The sequence below is a fragment of the Rhamphochromis sp. 'chilingali' genome, assembly GCF_963969265.1.
Source record: "Rhamphochromis sp. 'chilingali' genome assembly, chromosome: 17".
Classification (NCBI taxonomy): domain Eukaryota; kingdom Metazoa; phylum Chordata; class Actinopteri; order Cichliformes; family Cichlidae; genus Rhamphochromis; species Rhamphochromis sp. 'chilingali'.
Genome location: NC_137944.1, coordinates 27,801,671 through 27,825,970, shown reverse-complemented (window position 1 = coordinate 27,825,970; position 24,300 = coordinate 27,801,671). Strand labels below are relative to the sequence as shown.

The 24,300-nt window shown below is 40.1% G+C and overlaps 1 protein-coding gene and 1 pseudogene across 2 annotated transcripts; one reads left to right on the top strand and one right to left on the bottom strand.

The window, feature by feature from the left end:
• On the top strand, positions 1-8,291 carry LOC308384432 (interferon-induced very large GTPase 1-like; annotated as a pseudogene). Its single transcript has 2 exons — positions 1-2,246; positions 8,208-8,291. The product of its transcript is annotated as an interferon-induced very large GTPase 1-like (transcript).
• Positions 6,195-23,704, bottom strand: eya3 (EYA transcriptional coactivator and phosphatase 3). Its single transcript, XM_080864110.1, has 19 exons — positions 23,583-23,704; positions 20,090-20,185; positions 18,819-18,868; positions 18,648-18,742; positions 18,482-18,562; positions 18,335-18,389; positions 16,330-16,439; positions 15,931-16,068; positions 15,666-15,751; positions 14,921-15,098; positions 13,944-14,113; positions 13,602-13,685; positions 13,411-13,500; positions 12,909-12,967; positions 12,656-12,816; positions 12,161-12,275; positions 11,803-11,924; positions 11,587-11,687; positions 6,195-9,595 (listed from the first exon to the last, which is right to left on the bottom strand). The coding sequence occupies exons 2-19, from the start codon at positions 20,135-20,137 to the stop codon at positions 9,515-9,517; spliced, it is 1,824 nt and encodes a 607-aa protein (XP_080720236.1). The 5' UTR covers positions 20,138-20,185; positions 23,583-23,704; the 3' UTR covers positions 6,195-9,514.
• Positions 23,705-24,300: the final 596 nt, after the last annotated feature.

Here is a 24,300-nt window from a genome sequence, read left to right as displayed (position 1 = left end):
ATCCTTCATCAATATTTTTCTTGTGGCATCTCTGCAAAACCAATGAACAAAGCTGGTCACTTATATCATCTCTTTTTAAGTCTCATAAGCCTCTCATTTGTCTCACTGTTGATGGCAGCTGTGATGCTGTTAAGACAATAAATGAAAATTACATAATGGGCCTCAAAGACAGAAACCTTGCAGATGTAACTGAACACCTGAAAAGGATCATCATTAGAGAAATTTTGTCTTCTCTTGATGGTCCCATCTTGAAACCATCCTTCCAGCTTGAAACCATGGCTGAGCTCTCTGGAATCAGAGTGGATGAAACTGACCCAGCCTGTCAAAGAGGGAAATCTGCTGCTATGGAAATAATCAATCTGCTTAAAAAGGATAACATAGATGTCTCAAAGCTCAAAGATGAATGTTTCCCTTGTCAAGGCCAACTGTGGCATCAGTGGAGCAAAACACACAGAGAACTGTTTCATCCCAGAGGAAACACTGAAAAGGAGAAAAGTAAAAAGCAACAAGAACTGATGAACATACGTCAGAAACAATGTGCTGCTTCCTGCAGTAACCTGATGCAGTTGTTCACTGGAAGTCTCTCATCATTGCCGCCAACAGAGAAAAAATATTTCCTAAAATGGACTCAGATCTTCATAGATGCCCTCTCCACAGATGATGTTTCTTCAATTCTCCAAAGTTATGATGAAAAGTGGTCTGAGGTCTTGGCTTTGAAGAACAAACAGGACAAATCAGATCTGTTATTAAAAACACAAACTGAACTTGAAGACATATCAAAGAAACTTCAGTCTGCAACTTTTGGTTTGGAGCACATCTTCAGAGAAATGGGACAGATCTATGAAGCCCATAAAACAACACAAAGAGAGAACAGACACACTGACTGGTCTAAATACCCTGAGCTGGCTGCACAGCTGATGATATCAGGACACCCGATGGAGCTGATGGATGGTGATGCAGGTCATGTGCCTCTAACATGGATCTCCAGTCTTTTAGAAGAAGTCATCAACAAACTGGGGGATCAGAGAGTTTTTGTGTTGTCAGTTTTGGGCCTACAAAGCAGTGGAAAATCAACAATGCTGAACACCATGTTTGGGCTGCAGTTTGCAGTGAGTGCTGGCAGGTGCACCAAAGGTGCCTTCATGCAGCTGCTCAAAGTATCAGAGGAGATGAAGAAAGACTTGAAGTTTGACTATGTTCTAGTGGTGGACACTGAAGGACTGCGTGCTCTTGAGTTAGAAGGTAACAACACTCTTCATCATGACAATGAACTGGCAACACTTGTTGTTGGTCTGGGAAACCTGACACTGATCAACATCTTTGGAGAGAATCCATCTGAGATGCAGGACATTCTGCAGATTGTTGTTCAGGCTTTCATGAGGATGGAGGAAGTTAAACTTTCTCCCAGTTGTGTGTTTGTTCACCAGAATGTCACAGATGTTGCAGCAGCAGAGAAAAACATGGATGGAAAGAGACGCCTGCAAGAAAAACTGGACCAGATGGCCAAACTAGCAGCTGAAGAGGAAGTTTTTATTGCAGAGTGCTTCAGTGATGTCATTGATTTTGATGTTCAGAAAGATGTGAAATACTGTGCCCAGCTGTGGGAGGGCAGTCCACCTATGGCTCCTCCAAATCCAGGTTACAATGAGAGCATCCAGGAAGTGAAGAACACCATCCTCTCTAAAGCTTCAAAGTCTGCTGGGATCACTCTCTCACAGTTCAAAACAAACATCCAGGACCTGTGGACTGCACTGCTGAATGACTTTTTTTTTTTTTTGGAAAACACACTTGAAATTGCAGTGTACAGAAATTTGATGGCCCAGTATGGGAGCTGGACCTGGACCCTGAGAAGCAACATGTTGACCATTGAAAACCAACTTCATAACAGAATTCAAAATGGAAAACTTGATGAGGTTCGGTTGAGTTATCTTGTTATAGGATCAAGACAAACTTATGGAGAGATCACAGAAGCAATGACAAAATATTTTGAGGATGACAATGTGAAAGAAATGCTGGGCTAGTGGAGAGGACGATTTGAAATCAAAATTAAAGAGTTTCATGATGAACAAGTGAACAGAGTAAAAAGAAAACTTGATGGAGTCATCCAGCAGACGAGAGCTTGTAAACTGATTGATGATAGGAAATCAGAGTTTGAGAACAAACTGCTACAGAAGAGCAAAGAGCTCGCTCAGAAACTGAAAGATAAGGCCAAAGATGAAGAAGAGCTTCAACAACAGTTCAGCTCTGTTTGGAGCAGCTGGGTTACTGAATTAACAGCAGATGTATATATATATATATATATCCAAGGTTTGGAGGCCTATCTCCCCCCCCCACCACTTCCCCTGCCAGTGGTGGACTCCATCAGACATCGGTGCGTTGGTGGTTCTTTGTGTCCGGGGATGGGCGTCCAGGTACACACCGGCTCACTCCTTGGTGGCCGCTTGTCGGGGCCTGGAGCCTGGGGCTCGCTCGGGCCACTTCGGAGGTGGGGTGCCCCCGGCCTCTTGGCCTGGGGCTCGGTCACTCAGGCACAGTTGGCTGCCGGCGGAGCTCACGGGCGCGTCACTGCAACCCCCCCTGGCTTCTGCTCCGCGGCTGCTGAGTGAGCCCTCATCCGGGACTCTCCTCAGCTCTTTCTGGGACAGTGGCGCGGCTGCCCCTCTGTTGGTCTTCCTTGGTCTCTTGTGTTCTGGGGGCCTCTGGATGTCTGGAGTTTTGATCTCCTCCATACCTGCTTCACGCCCTGGAGGACGGGGCTGTGGCCCCCCCACACCCTCTAGCAGATCATTACATGAAGGAACCTTTTAAAAAAACAAGCGCGTCCATGCTCACAGGTGTACACACGGGTGATCACACCCACAAACTACACCCTTTTTGGCTCCTACCTCAAAGCACACTGTGTTCTGTTGATCTTATGTGCTGCACAATAATGTTTAATATTTAGTATTTACTGTTATATTCCCATATATCATTGTGATGTTGTTTATTCTAGTACTCTTGTTCTCTTCTGCTTGTTTTCTTTTTTCTTTCTCAGCAGGTGATCCAGGTGATCGATAGATGCATTTTCTTTTTCTTTTTTTTTTTCCTGCCTGTTCTGTTGGTTTTTGTTTTTTGCCCTTCTCCCCCGTCCCTCTTCTCAGCTGTTTCTCTTTCCCTCTTTCTTTCTCCCCTTCTTTCCTCCAGTCAAGTCTGTCCCGTATTCAGCAAGTGAAAATAAAATAAACAATAAAAGGTGAATCAAATAGACCATTACGGCAAGGCTGGGATGGTCAATTTGGTAAAGTAAATCCGTTGGGCATCTTTCTTTGCCTTTAGACAATAATTCTGATGGCAAAAGAGCCAAACGGGACAGGGAAAAAAAACAAACAAACAAAAAAAAACAGCAGATATAAAACCTGTTGAAGACATCAACTTGGAAAAAGATCAGTTAACGATCCTTCAAGAACTTGGTTTTGAATGGACTCTCATAAATGAATGTAAAACGAGTGGCAGATACAAGAATATATCAGAGGTTGGTGATTATTCAGATTATATAATGATACGTGGACAGATGTCAATGATTAGAATCATTGAGGCCTACCACAAACATGTTTCATTTGGCCCTTTCTCCCATGAAGAACAACAACAGATCAGATTGCTCATTGACAAAGCTGAAAAAGACTCACTTGATGCAATCAAAAGCAAATGTGTAGCTAAAAGAGGTTATGAAACAACTTATTTATATGAAGTGGCCAATCATGTAACAAAAGAAGTGCAGAAATTTCTGTCAGAGAGGAAATATACTTTGAAGAAGATGGGTTAAATATGTACACTTGGGTTTTAAGGGGTATTTATTATTTTCTTCTTTTTTTTGGGTTGTATGGAAGCCCCAAACGCAATTTCATTGTTCTTGACAATGACAATAAATAAATAAATACTAAATACTAAATACTTAGAGTTGATCTCTTACTGTTTGCGTTCTATAGGGTGGAGTGTTGGGCTGTAGCATCTCACAGAAAATTTAAAGTGATCAATGATGCACTCATTTATTTAGAAAGCAAGAAAACACAGTATTACACAGTTTTTAAAAGCTTTTGTAAAGGCAACTTATCTGCTGTTGTACTTGGAGAGCTGATCTGTAACAAGCTGAAAGCTAACACTGTTACGGCTGTCTGCAAGAAGACTGCCACTGATCTCGCTGGTGTAATTTTCCCAGCATTCAGTGGGAACAGACTGAACTTGGAGAAACATGTGTTGAAGTCACTCGCTGAGAAAGAAGACTTTGATGATTTCATCACCTACTTCACATATCCAAGGACACAAGAAGTAACTTTCATCAGAGCAGAAGTGCAGAAGTATATCACTGATCACAATGATAAAGCTCTGAATATACTCAAGAAAAATGTTGACGACATGAATAAACTTGTGAGTCAGGCTTTATCAACGTCAACACAAATAGTCAAAATTCAGAGAGGAAACACAGACATGTGGATGAAGGAATTTTCCAATGCTCTGAAGGATGAGCTGACATTTGACAACATATGTTTTGAAAACTTCAGTGACATAAAACATTTTGATTTCCTCAAGGAAGAGATTAAAAAAGGATTTAAATCTATCACTGAGCATCACCTCTCCCTGGAAAAGCTGAATGAATCCAGCCTGAAGGCTGAAGAATTCCTCATAGATCAGCTGTGTAACTGCTCCTGGGTAACGTGTCCATTCTGTGCAGCTGCTTGTACCAATACCATGAAAGCTCACAGTCCTTATGACCACACCACTCCTTTTCACCAACCGTCCGTGATCAGTGAGGAGCACTGGGGACATACAAGTGAGTCTGGCATGCACGTCTGTACAGAACTGGTTTCAAGTAATTACAGTTTCTACCCTTATCATTATTTAGGGAGGTCAACCCCCGATAAACAGTACAGAAGTGCTGGTTCACAGTATTGTACCTGGAGAATCCCCTCTGATGGATCTCAAGCGTACTGGAAATGGTTTGTGTGTCGATTTCGGCATGAACTGGAAAGGCACTATGACTTTAAATTCCAGGGCAGACAAGAGATTCCACATCAGTGGAAAACAGTCTCTAAATATGAAGCCATTAAAAGTCTGGGTGAAATGTATTAGAGTTAAAGAAACTACAAACCTGCTGAAAATGACCAAACTGGTCTGCTTGAAAATTATGACTAGAGCAGATTTATCTTGCTGATTCAAGTACATGTTTAAAAGACTGATTCACATTCCAGTTTGATTTTATTTGCTTTTATTTTGCTTATTTAAAGTCTGTTGATGGTGGCAGCAGGGTAATCAGCATATTCAAGATATAATTTTCTTCAGGAGCATTTTGCAGTTTCTACATCTTCCTAATTGAAGGAAGCTGTAGAGAAGGTGGGTGGAGGAAGGACAAAAGGTAGGTGGAGAAGAGAGGGGTGGAGGTGGTATTTATTTAGTATGGAATTACAAGGGAAACCTGTCCATGAAACTGCTGTTCAGTCAATTATTCAACTTTTAAGTCTCTAAACCTGGAGGACTGTGTATAAAAATGTCTTCGCAAACGGTTGATGCAATGATTCCATTTTTTGGTGGAATCAAAAGTCACTGTGTTGTTGTAAAGAAGCAAAACTACAAAAACTGTGTCTTTGTCTGAAGAATTTGGGGACAAACTGTATTACCAGTATCCTAAAGCATCTCTTTGGTCTGTGTGGACACAAGTGAGCAATGGCTGGTACATCTGGATTAATCTTGTAATAGAGAAACCAAAAAATCTACTTCCTGTTCTCATTAGAAAGAGGACTCCACTGGAAACTAACTTTAAGATTATATTTAATCTAAATATATTATTACTACTTGTGTAATCTATGGTCTTCTGGTCTATATTTGCAAATACATTTCTTTTTAATTTTTTCCCCATTTGAATAAAATAAAACACACAAACTTGAGTCTGAAACCTTTAAAATGTATTTACATTATATTGTCTTACACAGGAAAACCTTACAGGGCTGTTGGGAGGAAATAGTGATTACTGTCATTAAATAATTAGCATTGATTATTATGATAGTGTTGAGTTTCAGGCTCTCTATGTGACCGCAAACAGCCTCACATGTCTGAAAATGAGATGAAATATATATAAAATAAACAGCTTTTGAATAACAGCAATATTTGGCATTAAAAAAAAGAAAATCTAAGATTATAGTCCCTTAAACATTTCATGGTCATTATGTACGGCCACGATAATATACTTCAAAACAGGCGTGACATGCAGACAAAGTAAAGAAATAAACATTCAATAAGCTGAACAGATGCAAAGGTCTCAGTTTTCTGTTTGAGGACTGCTCGTTCTCCCTTAGATTCACTAAGGTAGTAACTGAACGACAGAACGAGCACGCTTTGTTACAGCTGCTTTCACCTTCTGGCCTGCCATAAAAAATAAAAACACCAAACATCGGGGATTGTGATTGTCTAAGCGATGCTAAATGTTTCACAGCAAAAGAAAAAAAAAAAAAATTCTCCTCGTCAAAAGGAGGAAAACATCTGAACGCCGGACTTTAAATTTCTTTAAACACTGAGCCGCAGTGCATGTGGAGTTTTCTACCAGACCTTTCAGTTGCAGTGCAGACAGAACAATCAAGTCAAAAAAGTCAAACTCAGTAACAAAAGAAAATCTCGACAGTACTTAAAAAGTATTGAGATAAAAATAAAGTAAAATAACACTTTGGATAATAACAATGCAGAGATACGTGTATCAGACATAAAAAGATATTTCCCTTTGAGATCAAGCAGACAGATGATGGTTAAAGGCACAATATAAATATGCACACGGGACACAAACAAAACGACACACAAATACACATTCTTAACGGTCAAGCTGCATGTGTGTGAAAATCTTCTTCAGGCTCAGTTATTGTTCAGTCTTAATCTCATTCAGACTGGGGAAGGTCCATCCCTCTGCGCTCCTCGCCGTCTACATAACAAAACAAACCCCTCGAAATACAGTTAATGAGCAAAGTAGAAGTTTATTGCACTGTCATCCTTTATTTTTGATTCCCTCCTATATGATTTAGAAAGACTTTGGGTTGTTGTGAGGCTGAGTGACGGTAACTCAAAGTAACTGAGGAGGTGTGTAAAGCCATGTCTCGTCTACTTCTTTTCCCCCCCTTTATTATAATAATATCTGGGTCTTAGACTGCCTTCTGTACCACTTTCTGACATTCACAGACAAAATTAAGACTGCATCTAATTATTAATCATCTTCCTAATTAGTAATTTGATGCACATCATATCTACGACTCCAATAAGACCAACAGAGCCTCAAAAAGCCAAAAATATTCAGCTGCAAATTTTCTGGTACTTTGAAAAACAATGAAAAAATACTTTTATGAAAAAAAGAAAAAAAAAAACAGAAAGAAAGAAAGAAAATCAACAAACAACAAAGACGATGAAAGAAAAACAACACTCCAGAATATTTTATGCTTTCATCTGAAAGTCAGCAAGTTTCCCAGATTATAAGAATAACTCACTGTGATGATCTCTGAAGAACAAAGTTTTATGATCGAGGACTTCGGTTAATCCATTTGTGAGAAACTCAGCCATCAAGTCTACACATGAACCCTGGACTATGTCCTCCCTGCACACCAGGAAGTAATCTGCTTCAGACGTGTTCTCATTTGTGGGAATATGTTCGGTTGAAGTTTGCGTGCAGAAAGCAGAGCAAACAAAGCTCCTCCGTTCTCGTGTATTTGTTTTAGAGAGGCGCAGGTTATTGACCCCAATGGACCGAATCAGACAAGGAAACGTCAAAAACATTTCAGGGCTACGGCACATGTATGAAAGCGTCTGGTTTAGTCTCATGTGTCCCTGCTGGGTCGTCTCAGTAATCCAGCCATGGATGCTCATATTTTCCTACTCAAACACTCTGAAAACATACTTGGGTTACTTGGGTCATCGAAGAAATAAAAATGATACATGATCTTCAGCTGTGTAACATTTCTCTAAAACCACAGATGGGCTCAGTTTTTCTTTAAATAGGAGGAAATTGAAAAGAAGACTTCTACTTTGTGATTAGCTTATGACCAAAAAATAAACTCCCATTAATCAGGTGTTCACTTGTACTAGAACAATTTTGGAAAGACCAAACCAGCACACTTTAACCAGGCATCAACAGATCCATATCACAGTGAAATGAATATGACAGTGCGGACCTTTGAATCACGGTTTCGTTCTGGTTACAGATTTGTCACTCCACCTCTCTTCTGGGAATTCAAGGACACTTGGGACTGCGCTCTGAGGAGCCCAAAGGACACAAAGAGTGTTGATTATCATTGGCATAGGGTGGAAAAATGTTTTCAAGTCCAAATATATTCAAAACATCACCAGTCATGACAAAACTTCAGCTTCAATTAGAGAACCTCTTTACAGCCACAAGAGGAAAAAGGATAACTACACCAACGTCAGATATTTAGTGGATGTAGTTCTACGTATGTAGTCCAGCCCTGGAGTGTAATTGGAGGCCATTATAATATTTATTCTTTATCATTTATTAAACTTTTATTACTTATTTTTGCAGTATTCTGTTAAGTCACATATTTGTTTTCTTGCCTTATAAAACATCAAATGAAGCCACGAGTCTGAAAACCACACAATGGGGGGAAAAAAATAATAATAAAATTGTGATCCTTCTGCCCAGTCATCCATGAAACTGATGATGCTCTGTGCATGTTTTCCCACACTTATTACCACTTCCTGCAGTTTGCATCTCTTATCCTTAGCACATGCTCGGTGACCACGGATCACACACAGTGGAGAGGTCAGAACTGATGGTGCTGACTGATGGTGTGGTTTGGTCTTGTCGTGACAGTCAGAGATTAATGGCCCCTGCCGCCCTCCATCACTGAGTACCTTTTGTTTAATAACGGTCTGGCTACATGAGAGGCAACACATAAAAGTGGGATTAATTGATACTTGATGACTGTCAGGAACATAATGAAAAACATAAAGGCAAAATGATGCTTTCAAGTCACCCTGGAAAGAGATTTTTCAAAATAAAACGCTATGACAACCTCCACAGACAAAGCCACCAACAAACAACGTCTCCTTAGCCGTTTAAACTCAGTGAGAGTTGAGGGATGGTGTTCGCTGCAGGACTTTTGGATGTTTATGTGAAAATGAAAGCCAAAAACCGTGAAGAAGCTGGATAATAGAAGTCATCCCTTCCGTGTCCAAATCAGTGCCAGTTTCAGCCGCAGTGAGCTTAGCTGCCGTAGAGGAGGGGGTGCTGGGCGAGAGGAACCTTACTTCTGATGACTGACGCGTCCAGTTTGTTTCTCGCAGGCGGCTCCGACCCAAAGTCCGCCTCAAAGTGTTCACCAACACACAGCCAGTTGCAAGTTGTCGGACAGCGAGAGCAGATTTCTAACAGGTGAGCGTGGATTGTTGGGCTTGTGGAGAATTTTTCCACACACACAGTTTCACTCCACAAGTCACCAGTACGACGACAACATTTTTCCCTTTGAGTGCACAACATTCAACAGCATCCTCGTTACAAGAAGTCCAGTTCCAGCGCTTGGTGAAGGGACACGAGGTCGCCGTGACTGGAGATCCGCCAGAAAGGCATGTTGTGCTGCAGAGGGAAGGAGACAAAAAATTAGGCACAAGAAAGCAGAGTGTGTAATTGTTAAGAGCACAGCCTCCAACAGATTGTGCAAACATCCAAAGGAATATTTAATGCTTGACTTATTAAACATCTCTTAAAACCACTTTACTGCAGAATGTTTTCATGTAAGAAAATCCCTGCATTTATAATCACTTCTTAAAAATACATAGAAGAAAAAAAAAACACAACTTCCTGGCTCTTATTTTGAAAGTTCACTTGTTGTCAACCAGCTGTTTTTTCCTGACAGGTTAACTTTGTACCATTCAGGTACTTTCTCAGAGAGGATCTAGGATGAACCTGCTCTGAAGATTCAAATCAGTCTAAACAGTAACTTCAGCAGGTGGAAAAATGTCCTGTCCTGTCTGACAGACGCCAAGTGGTCAGACTGGGCAGCATCACCTCATCCCCCATCACACTGAACACTGGTGCTCCACAGGGGTGTGTACTGAGCCCTCTCCTGTACTCACTCTACACCTACGACTGCACAGCCACTAACAGCTCCAACATCATTGTGAAGTTTGCGGACGACACTACAGTGGTGGGTCTTATCACCAACGGTGATGAGACGGCCTACAGGGAGGAGGTCAGCGCCCTGACCCACTGGTGTCAAGACAACCATCTCACCCTCAACGTCGCAAAGACAAAGGAGTTGATAGTGGACTTCCGGAGGTGCAGAGAAGTACACACCCCCATCACCATCAACGGCGCTGCTGTGGAGAGAGTGAGCAGCTTCCAGTTCCTTGGTGTACATCTGGCTGAGGATCTCACGTGGTCAGTACACATAAACAAAACAGTGAAGAAGGCGCAACAGCGCCTCTTCTTTCTCAGGAGACTGAAAAGATTTGGCATGAGCCCCCGCATCCTCAGGACCTTCTATCGCTGTGCCATTGAGAGTCATCCTCACTGGATGCATCACCACCTGGTACGGCAACAGCACCGCTTACAACCGCAAAGCTCTCCAAAGAGTAGTGTGGTGCTCTGAACGGATAATTGGAGGTGAGCTTCCCTCCCTCCAAGACATCTACAGGAAGCGCTGCCTGAGGAAAGCGGGGAGGATCATCAAGGACTCCAGTCACCCCAGCCATAAACTGTTCAGACTACTTCCATCAGGAAGGAGGTTCTGCAGCATCCGGTCCCGTACCAGCAGACTGAGAGACAGCTTCTTCCACCAGGCCATCAGGCTGCTGAACACTTCATAGACACCTCAGCTTCACTACTGGAACTTCAACATTATGCACTCCATACTGTACAGTAATGCCACTGTTTTGCACATGTCTCAACTCTGTATATTTTTATATATTTTATATTATTGTTTACTCTATTTAATTTGTAAAATATGTATATACACACACACACACACACACACACACACACGTAGAAAAACATATTTAGTATACACATCCAGTAATGCATATACTATTATATATTGTACATATATTTATTAGTTTCAGATTTAGCCATTCTTATATTTTGCTTGTTTTACGTTATTGTATTTTGCACAACTCTGTTGCTTGTGAAGCTCGCACACAAGAATTTCACTCACATGTACTGTACCAGTGTACCTGCACATGTGATGTGACAATAAAAGTGATTTGATTTGATTTGAAATGGCTCATGTATCTTTTTTGTTTATTGGTTATAAACCATCTTCTTTCAAGCCAGACTGTAAATAACTGTTCAAGTCAATGTCATCCAGGATCAGATTCTCCTAGTAAACCATGCCTTGTTTCTTTTTCCTGGTACATGATCTCGTGATCAGGAAGAAAAAAGACAACAGGTACATGTAGAACATGTACCTGCATCTTTTTTCCTAAAAATCTGAAATTCTGCCTGTCCACACAAAAACACAATCGAATTGTTCCATTAAAATGGGTCAAAAATCATAAAATGCTGCAGATCATCCAATCTGAAATGAAATAGTTTAAGAAAGAAAAAAAAAGGCAAAAATTGAGTTTTACCTGTTTTGCTGCAAATTCCTCATCTCGGCCGTCACCTATCACCACATAAGTCACTTTTTTCCCAAAGCGAGAGACGATCCTCTCAAAGCAGCTCTCTTTTCCTACATGACAGGAAACCGCAGGGAAAAGGAAAATAAAGAATCACATAAAGATATAAACAGATCTTTTTCTTTTTTTAAAAAAATTTGACACAGAGTAATCAGGTTGCATACGTACCTATTTTTGTGGCACTGTAGATGTTTTCGATGGGGAAGATGTCTCCCAGGCCGTAAAGCAGTACTTTGGCCAGAGCTGGAACCAGCTGAGTCGTGGTGACCAACACGTTCATACACTTCCCCCTGTTGGTGGGTGTCACACACACACACAGATTTATAACATCATCATCCAATTCAACTGTACTTGATTTGATTTATACAGCACCAAATCACAACAACAGTTGCCACAAGGCAGTTTAAATTGTAAGATAAAGACCCTACAATAACTCAGGGTTAAGGGTGAATCCCAAAGATGCAAACAAAATATTTTAACAAATATTTTACCTACGAGCTAAAACGATAACCTGAGGTGCTCAAACCTGGACTGGATGAGCAGCAGAGACTTGAGGGCAGTGCTGAGCCAGGAGTCTGTAACATTCTCGATCTCGGACTGAAGCCTCAACAGCAGCTCCCTCTTCATGGGATTCAACAGGCCTGGAACACCAAAAAAACCCTGAAGCAGATGTTTATGCTTAGCCTTTGAGCTTCTTCACTGCAAGCTCTAAACTCCGTTAGGAGCAACACTGAAATGCACGCCTTTTACAAAATGCTTACAATGATCCACCTACTGTGGCTCAAACTCCAAAGTCTGAGTGCAGCTCACCTCCTTAACAGTTTGCTGTTTGTTTTTGGCTGCTGTACTAAAACATTTATTTGTGTAACAAGAGCAGGAAAACAAAGAGCTTAAGTTCCAGTCACTGCTGGTTTCTGGAAGCTGGGAAGAAAAGTCTGGTGTTTTAATGTGAGAATGTATTTTTCCTTCGTCTGAGCTGCTGTCACTTAAGCCTTCACAGGACGCTGCTTTGCAAACTCACCCCCGACATTTCCTTTGTAAGTATTGTAGATCTCTTTTAGCCGGCGGTAGCGAAAGGCCAGTTTACGCATCCACTCCACCCCTCCCTGAACTCCTGTGGTGGTTCCTGATGCAGCTCCACCGCTGGGGCCGTTAAATCCATCCGCCATGAAGTTGTAGTTGCTGAAGCAAAGACAAACTACCTGTGATTACTCAGAACGACACAAAGCATTTTGTAGTGTCTGGGTTAGTTAGCGGGGCGGCGTGTAACACACCTCAGGTCCTGTCCATTGTCATCAGACGCCACATCCTCAACATGGACTTGATCACACTCCTGGAAGAAAACACAAGTAGAGGGATTCTTTTCCTAGTTTTGTTAGGGACCAATTAAATATGAAACTAAAACATGTATGACAAGTAATTGTGGGGCTTTTTGAACACCTTCAACCTGTTAAAACGGAAGGAGGTGGAACCAGAAAAAACACTCACCAGTTACCTGATTATTATTCACATGTATAATAAGATGCTTTTTGATTGGTTGTAAGTTTAGAAGTGCTCATGTCAGGAAACAGAGCCGCATTTGTTTGTTTAATGCAGTTCAACCGGTTTTTCACAGTCAGCCTATTGTCTATCTGCCTTCTTCCATCTGACATACAACTCAGTGAGTTTGTAAAAAATTTAATTAAATCTGGAATTCTGGTTTGTACCAGCTGCTGTGAACAAGCAAAAGCTGCTCGTCTCTCATATTCACTCCAGTCTAAACAAACTTCACTGTACCTCGAGGTCATTGAAGAAAAGATGGGTGTCTGCCAGCTCAAAGATCAGCTCCTCCATCTGCAAGCCCAAGTTCAACACAGTCGCCGGGTCCTGAACAAAATAAAACAGACCCACAATAAGCATGTTACACAATTCAATAGGTCTAATTTTTGCATTGTAAGCTCAAAGGATTCATCTTTGGAAAAACCAACCTTGCCAAACTTCTGAGCATACGAGCCGGTGAGCAAAGAGTGGAATATAATGATGGTTTCATCCAGATCCCATAAAAAAATGCGCTGAAACACAAAAGAACAAGATTACCTGTTGGGCTGCACTCCATATTACAGTGAACTTTTTCCTGCTCCTCTAACTTTCCCATTATATTTCAAAAAGCATGAAAAAACCCCCATAAACATAACTTGGGTTTGGACTTGACACAGAAATGGTTCAGTTCCTGTAATAGTTAATTAATATATCTATCATTGTAAGGATTTCACAAATGTCAAAACAAACTCACTGCTATTAATTATATCCAGTACTGTTTAATAAATTACCTCCAGGTCACTCTCAGCAGGTGGAGAGTTATCAGACTTCTTGCCCTTCCCTTTGGCTTTGCCCACCGAGTTCCTGCGGCCGACCTCGTCCTGATCTCGAGCTCCAGCGGGCACTGCCACAGCTGTAGGAAGAGCCGCACAAACAGGCAGGTTTTCTGGTGGGGACGCATCTAAAACGAGACCAAGAACATGAGCGTGGCAGCCAGCATAAAAAACAACCTTTAAACAAGAGAGCAGCTGAAAGAAGATTCTCATTTTAGTTATTTAGATTTTCCACTTAAATTCTTTTTGAATTCCACAGCACATTATGGGATTAAAAAGGAGAATTGGCTGCAGACTTTTTCGCTTGTTTACTGAGGTGCAGATCCAGAATATTAGCTGCTCTCTTCACACTTCAGTGTAACCTGGTCTAAAGCTGACAGTTTAATGTCTGATCCAACAACTTTAGATCTTAAATTTCTCATCTGCATCTCTGAAATGTCTCGAGCTGTGCAGGGCTGCAGTGGATATCTAAAAAGAGCTCCAGACAAAACAGAACAGTTCTGTTATAAGTTCTTCCAGGATGTAGAACAAATTGCATCTTGAAAATGAAATTTTAGCCAGGTGCACAGGAGAACTGATAAAAAATAAATAAAATAAAAAGTACACTATACTTCATCCTAACTGTTTAACTAGTTTGTTAAATATTTCTACACAGTAACACAAGCACCTTAACAGTGTGTGCAGTATTCATTTAGTTATTTTTCAGGTTTTTATTTATGTAAAGTTAACTTAGAGAAAGACAGTACCATGAGACGTTTTGGTTTAAGTATTCTTACTGTGCTTTTTCCTGCTTTAAATGTAGGTACAGCAATGTGTGTTAATGCTACACAGCTATTTAACATGTGCTGTAGAACAAAGTGCTGACAGTTATTTAAGGTAAAGAAACCAAAAGCAGAAAAAAGGTAAAAGGCAAAAGATAATGAAAAGCCAAAAACCTCTAGGAGGCAGTCCAGCTGAGGCGGCCTCCTCTGATTTCACTGCTGAATATCCAGCAACACCTGCACCGCCACTGTGGTCATCACTGTTAGGTAGCCCAGCAGGCACGTAGCTGGGAGGAAGAGTGTAGTACTGAGAGAACTGACTCTGTCCCAGAGAGTTATAGCTGCTAAAATCCTGGAGAGAAGTGAAACAACATACAAACGTGATCAGCAGAATGATGGGAAAGGACTCCACGCAGGGCTGAGTAACAATACGTGGGAACAATCTCATCTTTTCAAGAAGTTCTAATATCACTGAACATAACACAAACTCAGGTTCTGTGTCAGACAGTAAGATGAACCCTCTGTGATCAAAACTTGATCCCAAAAGCATCCACTTCCTGTGGATTTCTTCCCTCACTCAAAGACAAAAATACTGAAGTTTGAGCTGAACTTTTGCATACATTACAAATGCTTTTAATATCCTTTTATAGATCACTATGTCTAGCATTCTAATCTCCAACCACAGCACACAATAAACATGTTGAGCACACACATACAAGACTTCTGCATTCCTTGCTTGAGATTTGCACCATATTAACACTTTGCTCGCATACATTCATAGCTTGAAAGGAATTTTTTCCTTTTAATTTTTGGTCATTTTAAAGGCAATTTTCCACTCCCACGGTGCACCAACCGCTCTTAAAAACACACACAAAGATAATTTTATTCTTCATCTTACTGGAGAATCACTGATTCTCACCTGATGGGCCACCGCCGAGGCGGTTGTAGTCGCGGCTGTAGCTGAAGGGATGTTGGAATACACACTGGATGTTGTGAAGCTTGAGCCTAGAGAAAGAAACATTCGCATTAAAAGAGATGCAAAGTCTAAAATATAAAAATAAAAATTCTTCTACATGATGTTATAATGGCAAGAGAGGAAATCAGAGCTGTGCCGCTGCAGGTTCTCCTTTACTGTGTTCTTCAGGTATTTGCAGACAGTGAGACAGAGTGAGATGGCAGCTTGCCTTGGCTGGGGTATGAGTAGTGCAGCTGGCCTGGCTGGGTTGAGGTATATGTGGAGCTGAAACTGAGAAACCCAGGCTGGCCACCAGAGGGCGCATCAGGCAGCCCTGTCTCTGTTTTTATGCCTGGCCACATAGCACCTGAAGATGAAAGAGAGCAATGGAAGCTGAAGATGAAGAGGCAGCAGGGGAGAAAGTGGGTCACTGAAGATGCAGCAAAGTTAGTAAACTGGGTACTCCCGTCAAGATTTGTGTTTGTGTGTAAAAGCAGGGTTTAAAAGCAGACTGGTTCAGCGCCAAAGCACAGTGAGGCTTTAAAAGCAAAGTCATGAAGTGTGATGCTTGGATTTTAGAGAGCAGACTGTCCTTAAAAAGGGTCGTCCTAAAAGAGCAGGCACTAACCAAAAGGTGGGAGACCGTAGGTCTGGCCTGTTTGGGGGAAGGATGAGTACACAGTGGACTGGGCCAGAGGAGGAAACGCCACCTGACTGGTGTATGACGTTACTGCTGGGCTGAAAGAGAGAGAGAGAGAGAGAGAGAGAATGACTACCTATAACAAAAGTGAGTACACCTGTAGCAGGTGCATTATACAAAACAAAAGAGCCAGGCTTTGTCTTGATGTAATAAAAAACAAAAAAAAACAAAAACAACACACACACACACACACACACACACACACACACACACACACACACACACACACACACACACACACACACACACACACACACACAAAGAGTTGGATTTTTCATCACCACATTTACATACAAACACCTACTTTATCACTTTTACATTCGTAAAAGCACATTAGTAATCTAACCTGGTGGTCTGACAAGCCTGCAACATGGTGAGAGTAGAAGCTGCTGTACAAAAGGAGAAAACTGCAGCCATCAATAAAAGTCTTCTTTGGAACATCTCAACAAAATTAAAATGAGGTCCAAACGTTGCAGGTAAAGTCAGGATGCCACAAATCGTGCACCAAGGTTACTGTGGTTAACTAAAACCACACTAAAAAATAAAACTAGATTAAAAAAAAACCCAACATTTTAATTAACTAAAACAACTGAAACTACTGATTTAGGTGTTGGTGCACCTGGAAAACTGACAACAATAAATAATAATTTTACCAAACTAAGATAACAGTAGGGATGGGTACTGGTATCCAGTTCCATTATGGCACCGGTTCTGACATAAACGGTAGTAACCAGACCGAAAAGCTGAACACATTTCGGTGCTTTTTTTCCCCTGAGATGTCATACACTTTGGATTCTAGCCAATCATTGTACCTTTCCAAGGATAGTAGGCGGGCCCAGGTACGTAAGTTCTGGCGACGCATAGCGGGTTTTTTTTAAAGCCGAGAAATGCACCGTATTGATAGCTTGCTGCAAGACCTCAGCAAGTGTGGTGCCTGTTATCGGTCCCAGAGTTAGCAACATCCCCCAAGAACCCGAAGAGGAGAGTTCTGGCCCCTAGCCCTGCCAGTGTAGCAGAAATGATGACGAATGATGATGGCAGCAGCAGCCGTTCTTCTCTGCGCAAGTAGCTTAATGTTGTTCGTGTGTAATTTACGTTGAGTAGGCTAACCACGTTATTAAATTAATGCACGTAAGGTGAACTAGCAAACACCGTCGTAGTTACATGCGGCTGTCTTCTTGTTTGATAGAGTGATACCATATATGCCCTATAGCTGCAGAAAAGGCTAACACTGTTATCTTTTTACAAAAAAAAACAGCTAAACATGCGAGGTTTTAGGACAAAGTTTGTTTTTTTCCATTGTTTAAGCACCGGTTCCAACCAAAGGAGGTATGTTGTATCAACAGAAAAGGCTAACTTGGTTATCATTTTGCAGAAAAAAAAGACACTGCAAAAAAAAGAAAAGAAAAAAAAACAAAAAAAAAACATAAGAGGTTTTTGGACAAAGTTTGTGTTCTCCATTCTTTAAGCACCGGTTCGAGCACCGTTTAAGCACTGGCACTGTTTCAAAAGTACCAGTTTGGCACCGGTATCGGATAAAACCTAAACGATACCCATCCCTAGATAATAGTTCAGTAAAATTTAGTTCAGTAAAACAAAACTTGCCTGATGAGACTTTGTATCAGTGAGACTGCGAGTCAACCACTTTCCAAAAATTCTGTTTTTATTGTAATACTTGTACTGATTTTTCTAAATATAACCAAATAAAAATAAAACCTAATCAGAAAATACAAAACTATAATAACGGTCTCAAACAGATCTATACATTTACCCCACAATGATCTTCTGACAAGTTAATAACTGAGTGGAAACTGATTAGTATGCTTTGTTTGAAAACTTATTGCATATGTGAGTGAGAATGTTCCATTTTTCTCTCTATAAATCTAAAGTGATTCATAAAGTTTAATGTCTCACTTCCATGCAGCATACTCACTTGCTTCCCTGATAAACCTGTTGGGTGTATTCAGATGTGGCTGTGGCATCGGTGGCTGCAGGAAAAGAGACTATTTTAGCTACAAGAGCACTTACAAGAGTAACATCACTGTGCACTGTTTAGAGCCGAGTCTGTTTCTGTTCGTACCAGAATGACCGTACGAGTTAATTGAGTCACCACATGGTTGAGATCCAGCTCCCCTCTCTGCACTGGACTGCTCCTGTTCACCTGTGGCCACACATGAAATGTCAATAAACTACAGCAACATTTTTGAACATTATGAGCCTTTGATTTTTAAACATATTCTACTGACCTGGATCAATTTGGGCTGTGGACAGGGCAGAATATGAGTTCTCCTGCTCTGATGAACCTAAAACAGCGTCTGGGCTCCCATCATCCCCCAAATCACTGAAAGAGCAGGAAAAATGTTATTGTAATTAAGCAGTAATTTAAAATAGGTGAGCCCATATAAGTAGATACCAACCCTGACTCTTTCTTCAGTTTGCCATCTACGTCAATCTTGGCCTTCTTTGCCTGCACATGCACAAAAATGCAGACACACAAGTCAGACAGCTCACACAATTTAAACAAAGCAGCAGAACACAGTCAGTTTTATTTATTTATGTAGTTTTAATTAAGAAAAAAAGATGCATGGGTTGACATTTATCAGCCAATGTGATATCAGCATGAATAGTAAATGACAACCTTCTGGGTAATAGAACAGTTCTTTACTGCACTGAAAACAAACAATATATAATATAACATCATTATGATCTATGCATCTCAAATCGTCCTGTGTTACAGCCAAAACATTAAACACAATGTACAGAAAATTAGCATAAATAAAGTAGAATAAGTCCATAAAATAAAGGTAAACTAACAAAACAAAACTGCTCAGTTAGAGAGATTAGAGGGAAAGGGCTAAATTAAATAGAAATCTATAGTTTAAAAAAAAAATACAGGAGTCCAATATGTAAGTAAAATATAATAAAAGGTAAAATAATGTTAATAAAACTCAAACTGAATGTTGAATATAAAACTCTAAAAAGTAAAACAGCTCACCACACTGACAAGAGAAAACAGCTGTACTCCGCTGTAAATAATTCTCGTGTATAAACAGATTTGTTATACTTTAATAGACGTATTTTGCGGGTAGCAGATGAATCTGCATATCATCGATTGTCTCAATTAACCATCAATTAGCTTTTAGATGATAAAAAGAGAGCAAAAGCCTTTTAATGCTCCACAAAAAAAAAAAAAAAAAAAAAAGATACACTGTGAGAGTATTTCCTGCCTCAAAACAGGCCTTTGGTTGTGACCATGCAGGTAATCATGATTGGTCTATATACAAATAAGGCAAAAAGGTCTGTATAATCTAATTATCATATCATAAGTATATACACTTTCTTATCATTTTATCAGAAAACTTGACTGAACTTGAGTGATTAAGACCTTTAAAAAAAAACAAAAAAAACCCTGTTAAACGGTGGGTATGCTTGGGTATAATGACATTTTCTTTGGCATCTCTCATAGAGATGAACACAAAAACTGAAAATAAAGATAAAGACTGACTGAAGCTGTCTCCTAAAATTCAACTTTGCATTGGCTAAAACAGAAAATATGAACAGAAAATGAAATATTTGCTATCTTAAATATTTGCATGAACTTTAAGCCACATTTTTGTTATCATACACAAAAACAACAGTTACAGGAAATCAGTAATGTTACTATGCAAATGACTCCATGCATACTCACCGGCAGCTCCTGCGAGTCATCCATCTCTGCAGCGGAGCGGCCCGACATGTCTGCACACTCAGCCTACTCTCTGTACCTGGAGAGCCTGGCGGGACCCTGCTTCACACCACCACAGAAGCAAAGACAAACAGGCACAGAGTCAATGGTGGGAGCACAGTCTTATATAGTACCCCATACGTGACTCCCCCCTCCCCTTGTCCCATAAAGTGAATCCCTCTCCTGCCCCTATCAGGGTTCGATCAGTAGGAAGGCAGTGGCGATGAAGGAAGTGGGGCACCCTGCTCTAATCTCCAGCACGAGACTCACAGGTGAGGCACGTGTGGCATTGACGCTCACCAACGTCCTCGCCACTCTGTTTTTACTGCAGGATTAAGGATGCGTGCCACCTTACATGCGAACTAACCTACATTCAATGAAAACATACCCTCTGGGAGCATTAGCTGCTCAGGTGCACGCTCTCATATCAATAGATGCCCCGGGGGGATAAGATCTAACCTCGTTTTGTCCACTGCTCACTTTAACGGGCCTCTGCCCACAGCTGGAGGGATGAGCATTTACTCAACTGACATAATGTAAAAGCAATCAGAGAAAATAGGTCAGTCTGCAAATTAACACCAAATCAATGTGTCAGGTAGGTGTTGTTCTTAGAAGTGGTTCATTAAAGAACATGCAGGCTTGCGCGAGATTTAGATAAGTGAATTAAAAAATATATATGATAATGACATTTTTAAAGTTAACTGAATTAAAACGAGAAAAAAATTATTTTGCATGTCTCCCATTTAAGAAAATGAATTATCAATTGATCATTGGATTACCAAACGTCTTTATTATATGAGTTCTCAGTCTAATGAATGCCTTCTGCAAAAAACAAAAAGACCCACTTAAACCAACAGATATAAATACTTATATAATGCAGCTGCAACATTGGTCAGTAAATTAACAAGAAAATAATAATTGTAGTCATTTATATGTAAAACCTGGAGTCAGCTTTTCAAATGGGAAGATCTGATTTAATTTTTAAAATCATAGAGTAAAAACTGAGTACCTTTCAGTTTGTTGTTTGCTGGTCAGACAAAACAAAACATAAAATAATAAAGAAAACCAAAAAAATTAAAAGAGAGCTTTCTTTCTTATTTTACTTCCACTTGACAGAGAAAAGATTAAACAAGTAAATAATTATTTGATTGTTTGATGGATTTAAAAAAAAAAGTAATTTAAATGTATTATTCAGGTTTGCAGAGTCATCAGCCCATTTGTTTTCCCCTAGGGATCAATAAAGTATTCTGATTCTGATTCTGATTGATTCTGTTTGTGAAGATAAGAGTCATCTGATAGATCAGTCAGAGGGCGCCTGTGTCCGGCAGCCTCGCCTCTGTCAGTGCGCCCCAGGGCAGCTGTGGCTACAATGTAGCTTGCTATCGCCAGTGTGTGAATGTATGTGTGAATGGGTGAATGACTGAATGTAGTGTAAAGCGCTTTGGGGTCCTATGGACTAGAAAAGCGCTATACAAATGCAGGCCATTTACCATTTACCATCTGCACATTTTTAACTGACCTTGTGTATAATGGCAAAAATGTTCTGGGTTACAAGCAGCTACATTAAATACATATATGAGTGAGCCTTGTTGACCTCTATCAATCTGTCAGCAAACAACATATTTATCTGGTAGTCCCATTATGTTTTGGCTGACAGTTAAAAGACCTGAAAAACATTTTTAAGGTATAATTTTATTACATTATGATGATAGTAATAAAAAAAAAAACAAAAAAAAAAAAACAGGTCAAACAGAACATACAGGGAACAAACGCTACAACTACAGGCTAGTTGTTGCTTCAAATACTGATATCAAGACCACTGAATTCCATGTACTGTGTAGCTATGCGTAATAGACATTTTTGGATAAGTCAATGAAATCCCAACCAATAAAACTCTTAGTAACATTTTGATAATTCAGCTAAATTTAATTTGGATGTGCCAAAATTAGTGAATTGCATGTCAGAATAGGGCTGTGTCAAGTACAATACTATAAATATAGTATAATGTAATATAATATAATAAAAATAATTAAAATATACAAGGCTAGACAGTACTGGGAAAGTTAAAAACAATAAAAAATTTTAAAAAAAATCTACATTTACTACTGAACCACAAAGTTGCTATTGAAAAGCTTCACGCGCCTTCTGCAAGCTGCAGACAAGCGATCTTCCAGGAATTTTCGGGACATCTGACTGGTCAGTAGGTGGTGATTTCATGCTGCTGCATAGCAAGTTAGGTTTGCACCACAAGTTACCATGGCAATATAAGATGTAAACTGCCTTCCTAGTACAGAAAAACTAATGGTTAACCCTGAAGTTACCTGGATAAGCCCAAATCCTGCTTCATAAAACAGGCTTCTGATAACGTCCTTTCAATTGCTGTGGTTTGTTTTATTTAAGAAGGGCCAGGCCATATTTAATATGAATATTCTATGAATATGAATAAGAATAACACGAAAGGGAAGTGTACAAAGTACACAAAAAAGTAATAAAGCATTAAAAAAACGACATATGCAGAGACAGATAACAGAATGACAAAACCATTACTACAAATTTTAAAAGCCTTACTACACATTTTTAATATATACATTTAAATGACTAAAGCAATATGTGGTTAACACGGATTTATTATTACTAATTCACAACTCTCCTTACTAATAATTACTAATAACTGGTATCGCTCCTTAAAAATGTCATATTGATTGCCGTGTGCAGGCTGCAAATCTGTGTATGGACTGTGATTATTAAATGCGTTTGCTCTAGTGCACATGCTACCATCGTTGTTTGTCCTGTATATTATTCTAGCATTAATCCTGGAACGACAGATTGCATCAAGTCATGCGAAAAGTTCCCATCCATGACATCTCCAAATGCTAACAGACTACCGTTAGGTTAGCTGAATTTAGCACCCGGGAACAGTTTACTGTGAAGGTGAAGCCAGACATCGGTCTACTTCCTGGAGAACAGCAACTCGTCAGTTCTATCCGGGGACAAACGAAACATTAATTCGCATAGAATACTAAGTCAGACGTGACTAAATAATTTAAAGTGACTGGCACAAACTAATAAAAGAAACAAACAGACCCAAGTAAAAAGCACAAACTCACCAGCATTTAGACCACACCGGAACGCTAGCGTCCCAACGTTAGCAGACAATGTCGATTATCACTTATTCTTTAGTGGCAACTTAATTACGGTGAACTTTGCCATCAGCTGTTCAATTTGCATGCACTGCAGTCTTCCCAACTCTGTACACTGGGGAATTAATCACTAGCTGTACTTGTTTTCCCCCGGGCATAAAGTTTCCCGTTCCAGAGATTAGTCGGGACCAGCGGCCATTGGAGTAGGTACTGAAATGGCAGCGTGTGAAACCATCTCACTTCTGCTGCATTCAGCTGCAAAGCTGATTGCAAAACAAAAAGCCGAAACACAACAAAATCATCGAGACACGTCTTACCATTGAAGGAGCGATGGAGGAACGCTTTTAATTAAGCGCCTTTGGTTGAAACCACCATATGAAGCTTTGTCTGTTGTTAGGGAGCACTATTTTGCAGGAAGTGGTCGTTGCGGACTGTTCTGCGCATGTGCGAAGGGCTGATTCACAGTGAGACGAGAGCATCGCACAGACACAGGTGAGAGTAAAATGCAAACAGCTGTTATTTGAACAGGTGAGCATGCTTTGAATGCGTCCAGTTTTACCTCGGGGTTTGTTTTATCGCATGAAAGCTCGTTTATATCAAACAAATTGTTAAAAAATGGTACAATAAGTTCAGACTTTATTGATTTAAACTAGCTCAGTCTAAGATTTAAAGTCCAGGTGTCATTTTCAGCCTTACTGTGATGTTCAAAGGACTGCACACAATAGTAGCACATAAATAAATTAACAATATATGAGCAATAATTCTATTATAATCAGCAAGTATTTTAAAATTTAAGACAATCTTAATGTTGAAAGATTTTTAAAACAGTAGACCAGCCATCTTCTTCTGCTTATCCAGGGCCGGGTGGTAGGGGCAGCAGCCTAAGCAGAGAAGCCCAGACCTTACAGTAGTGTTCTAGATTATCTATTTTCTCATTAAAATGTCTTTATTTTATTTTATTTTATTTCATGTGTAGTTTTCACCTGCATATTTAAAAAAAAACTTTTTAATGTCTTCTCATACCTCAAGTAACTA

Coding starts and splice junctions, on each gene's coding strand:
- eya3 (XM_080864110.1), bottom strand. CDS start 20,137: ATGTCGGGCCGCTCCGCTGCAGAGATGGATGACTCGCAGGAGCTGCCG. Junction 16,440..18,334: donor CAGGTTTATCAGGGAAGCAA/GTGAGTATGCTG, acceptor TCTCTCTTTCAG/CCCAGCAGTAACGTCATACA. Junction 12,968..13,410: donor TTTTCTTCAATGACCTCGAG/GTACAGTGAAGT, acceptor GTTTTCTTCCAG/GAGTGTGATCAAGTCCATGT.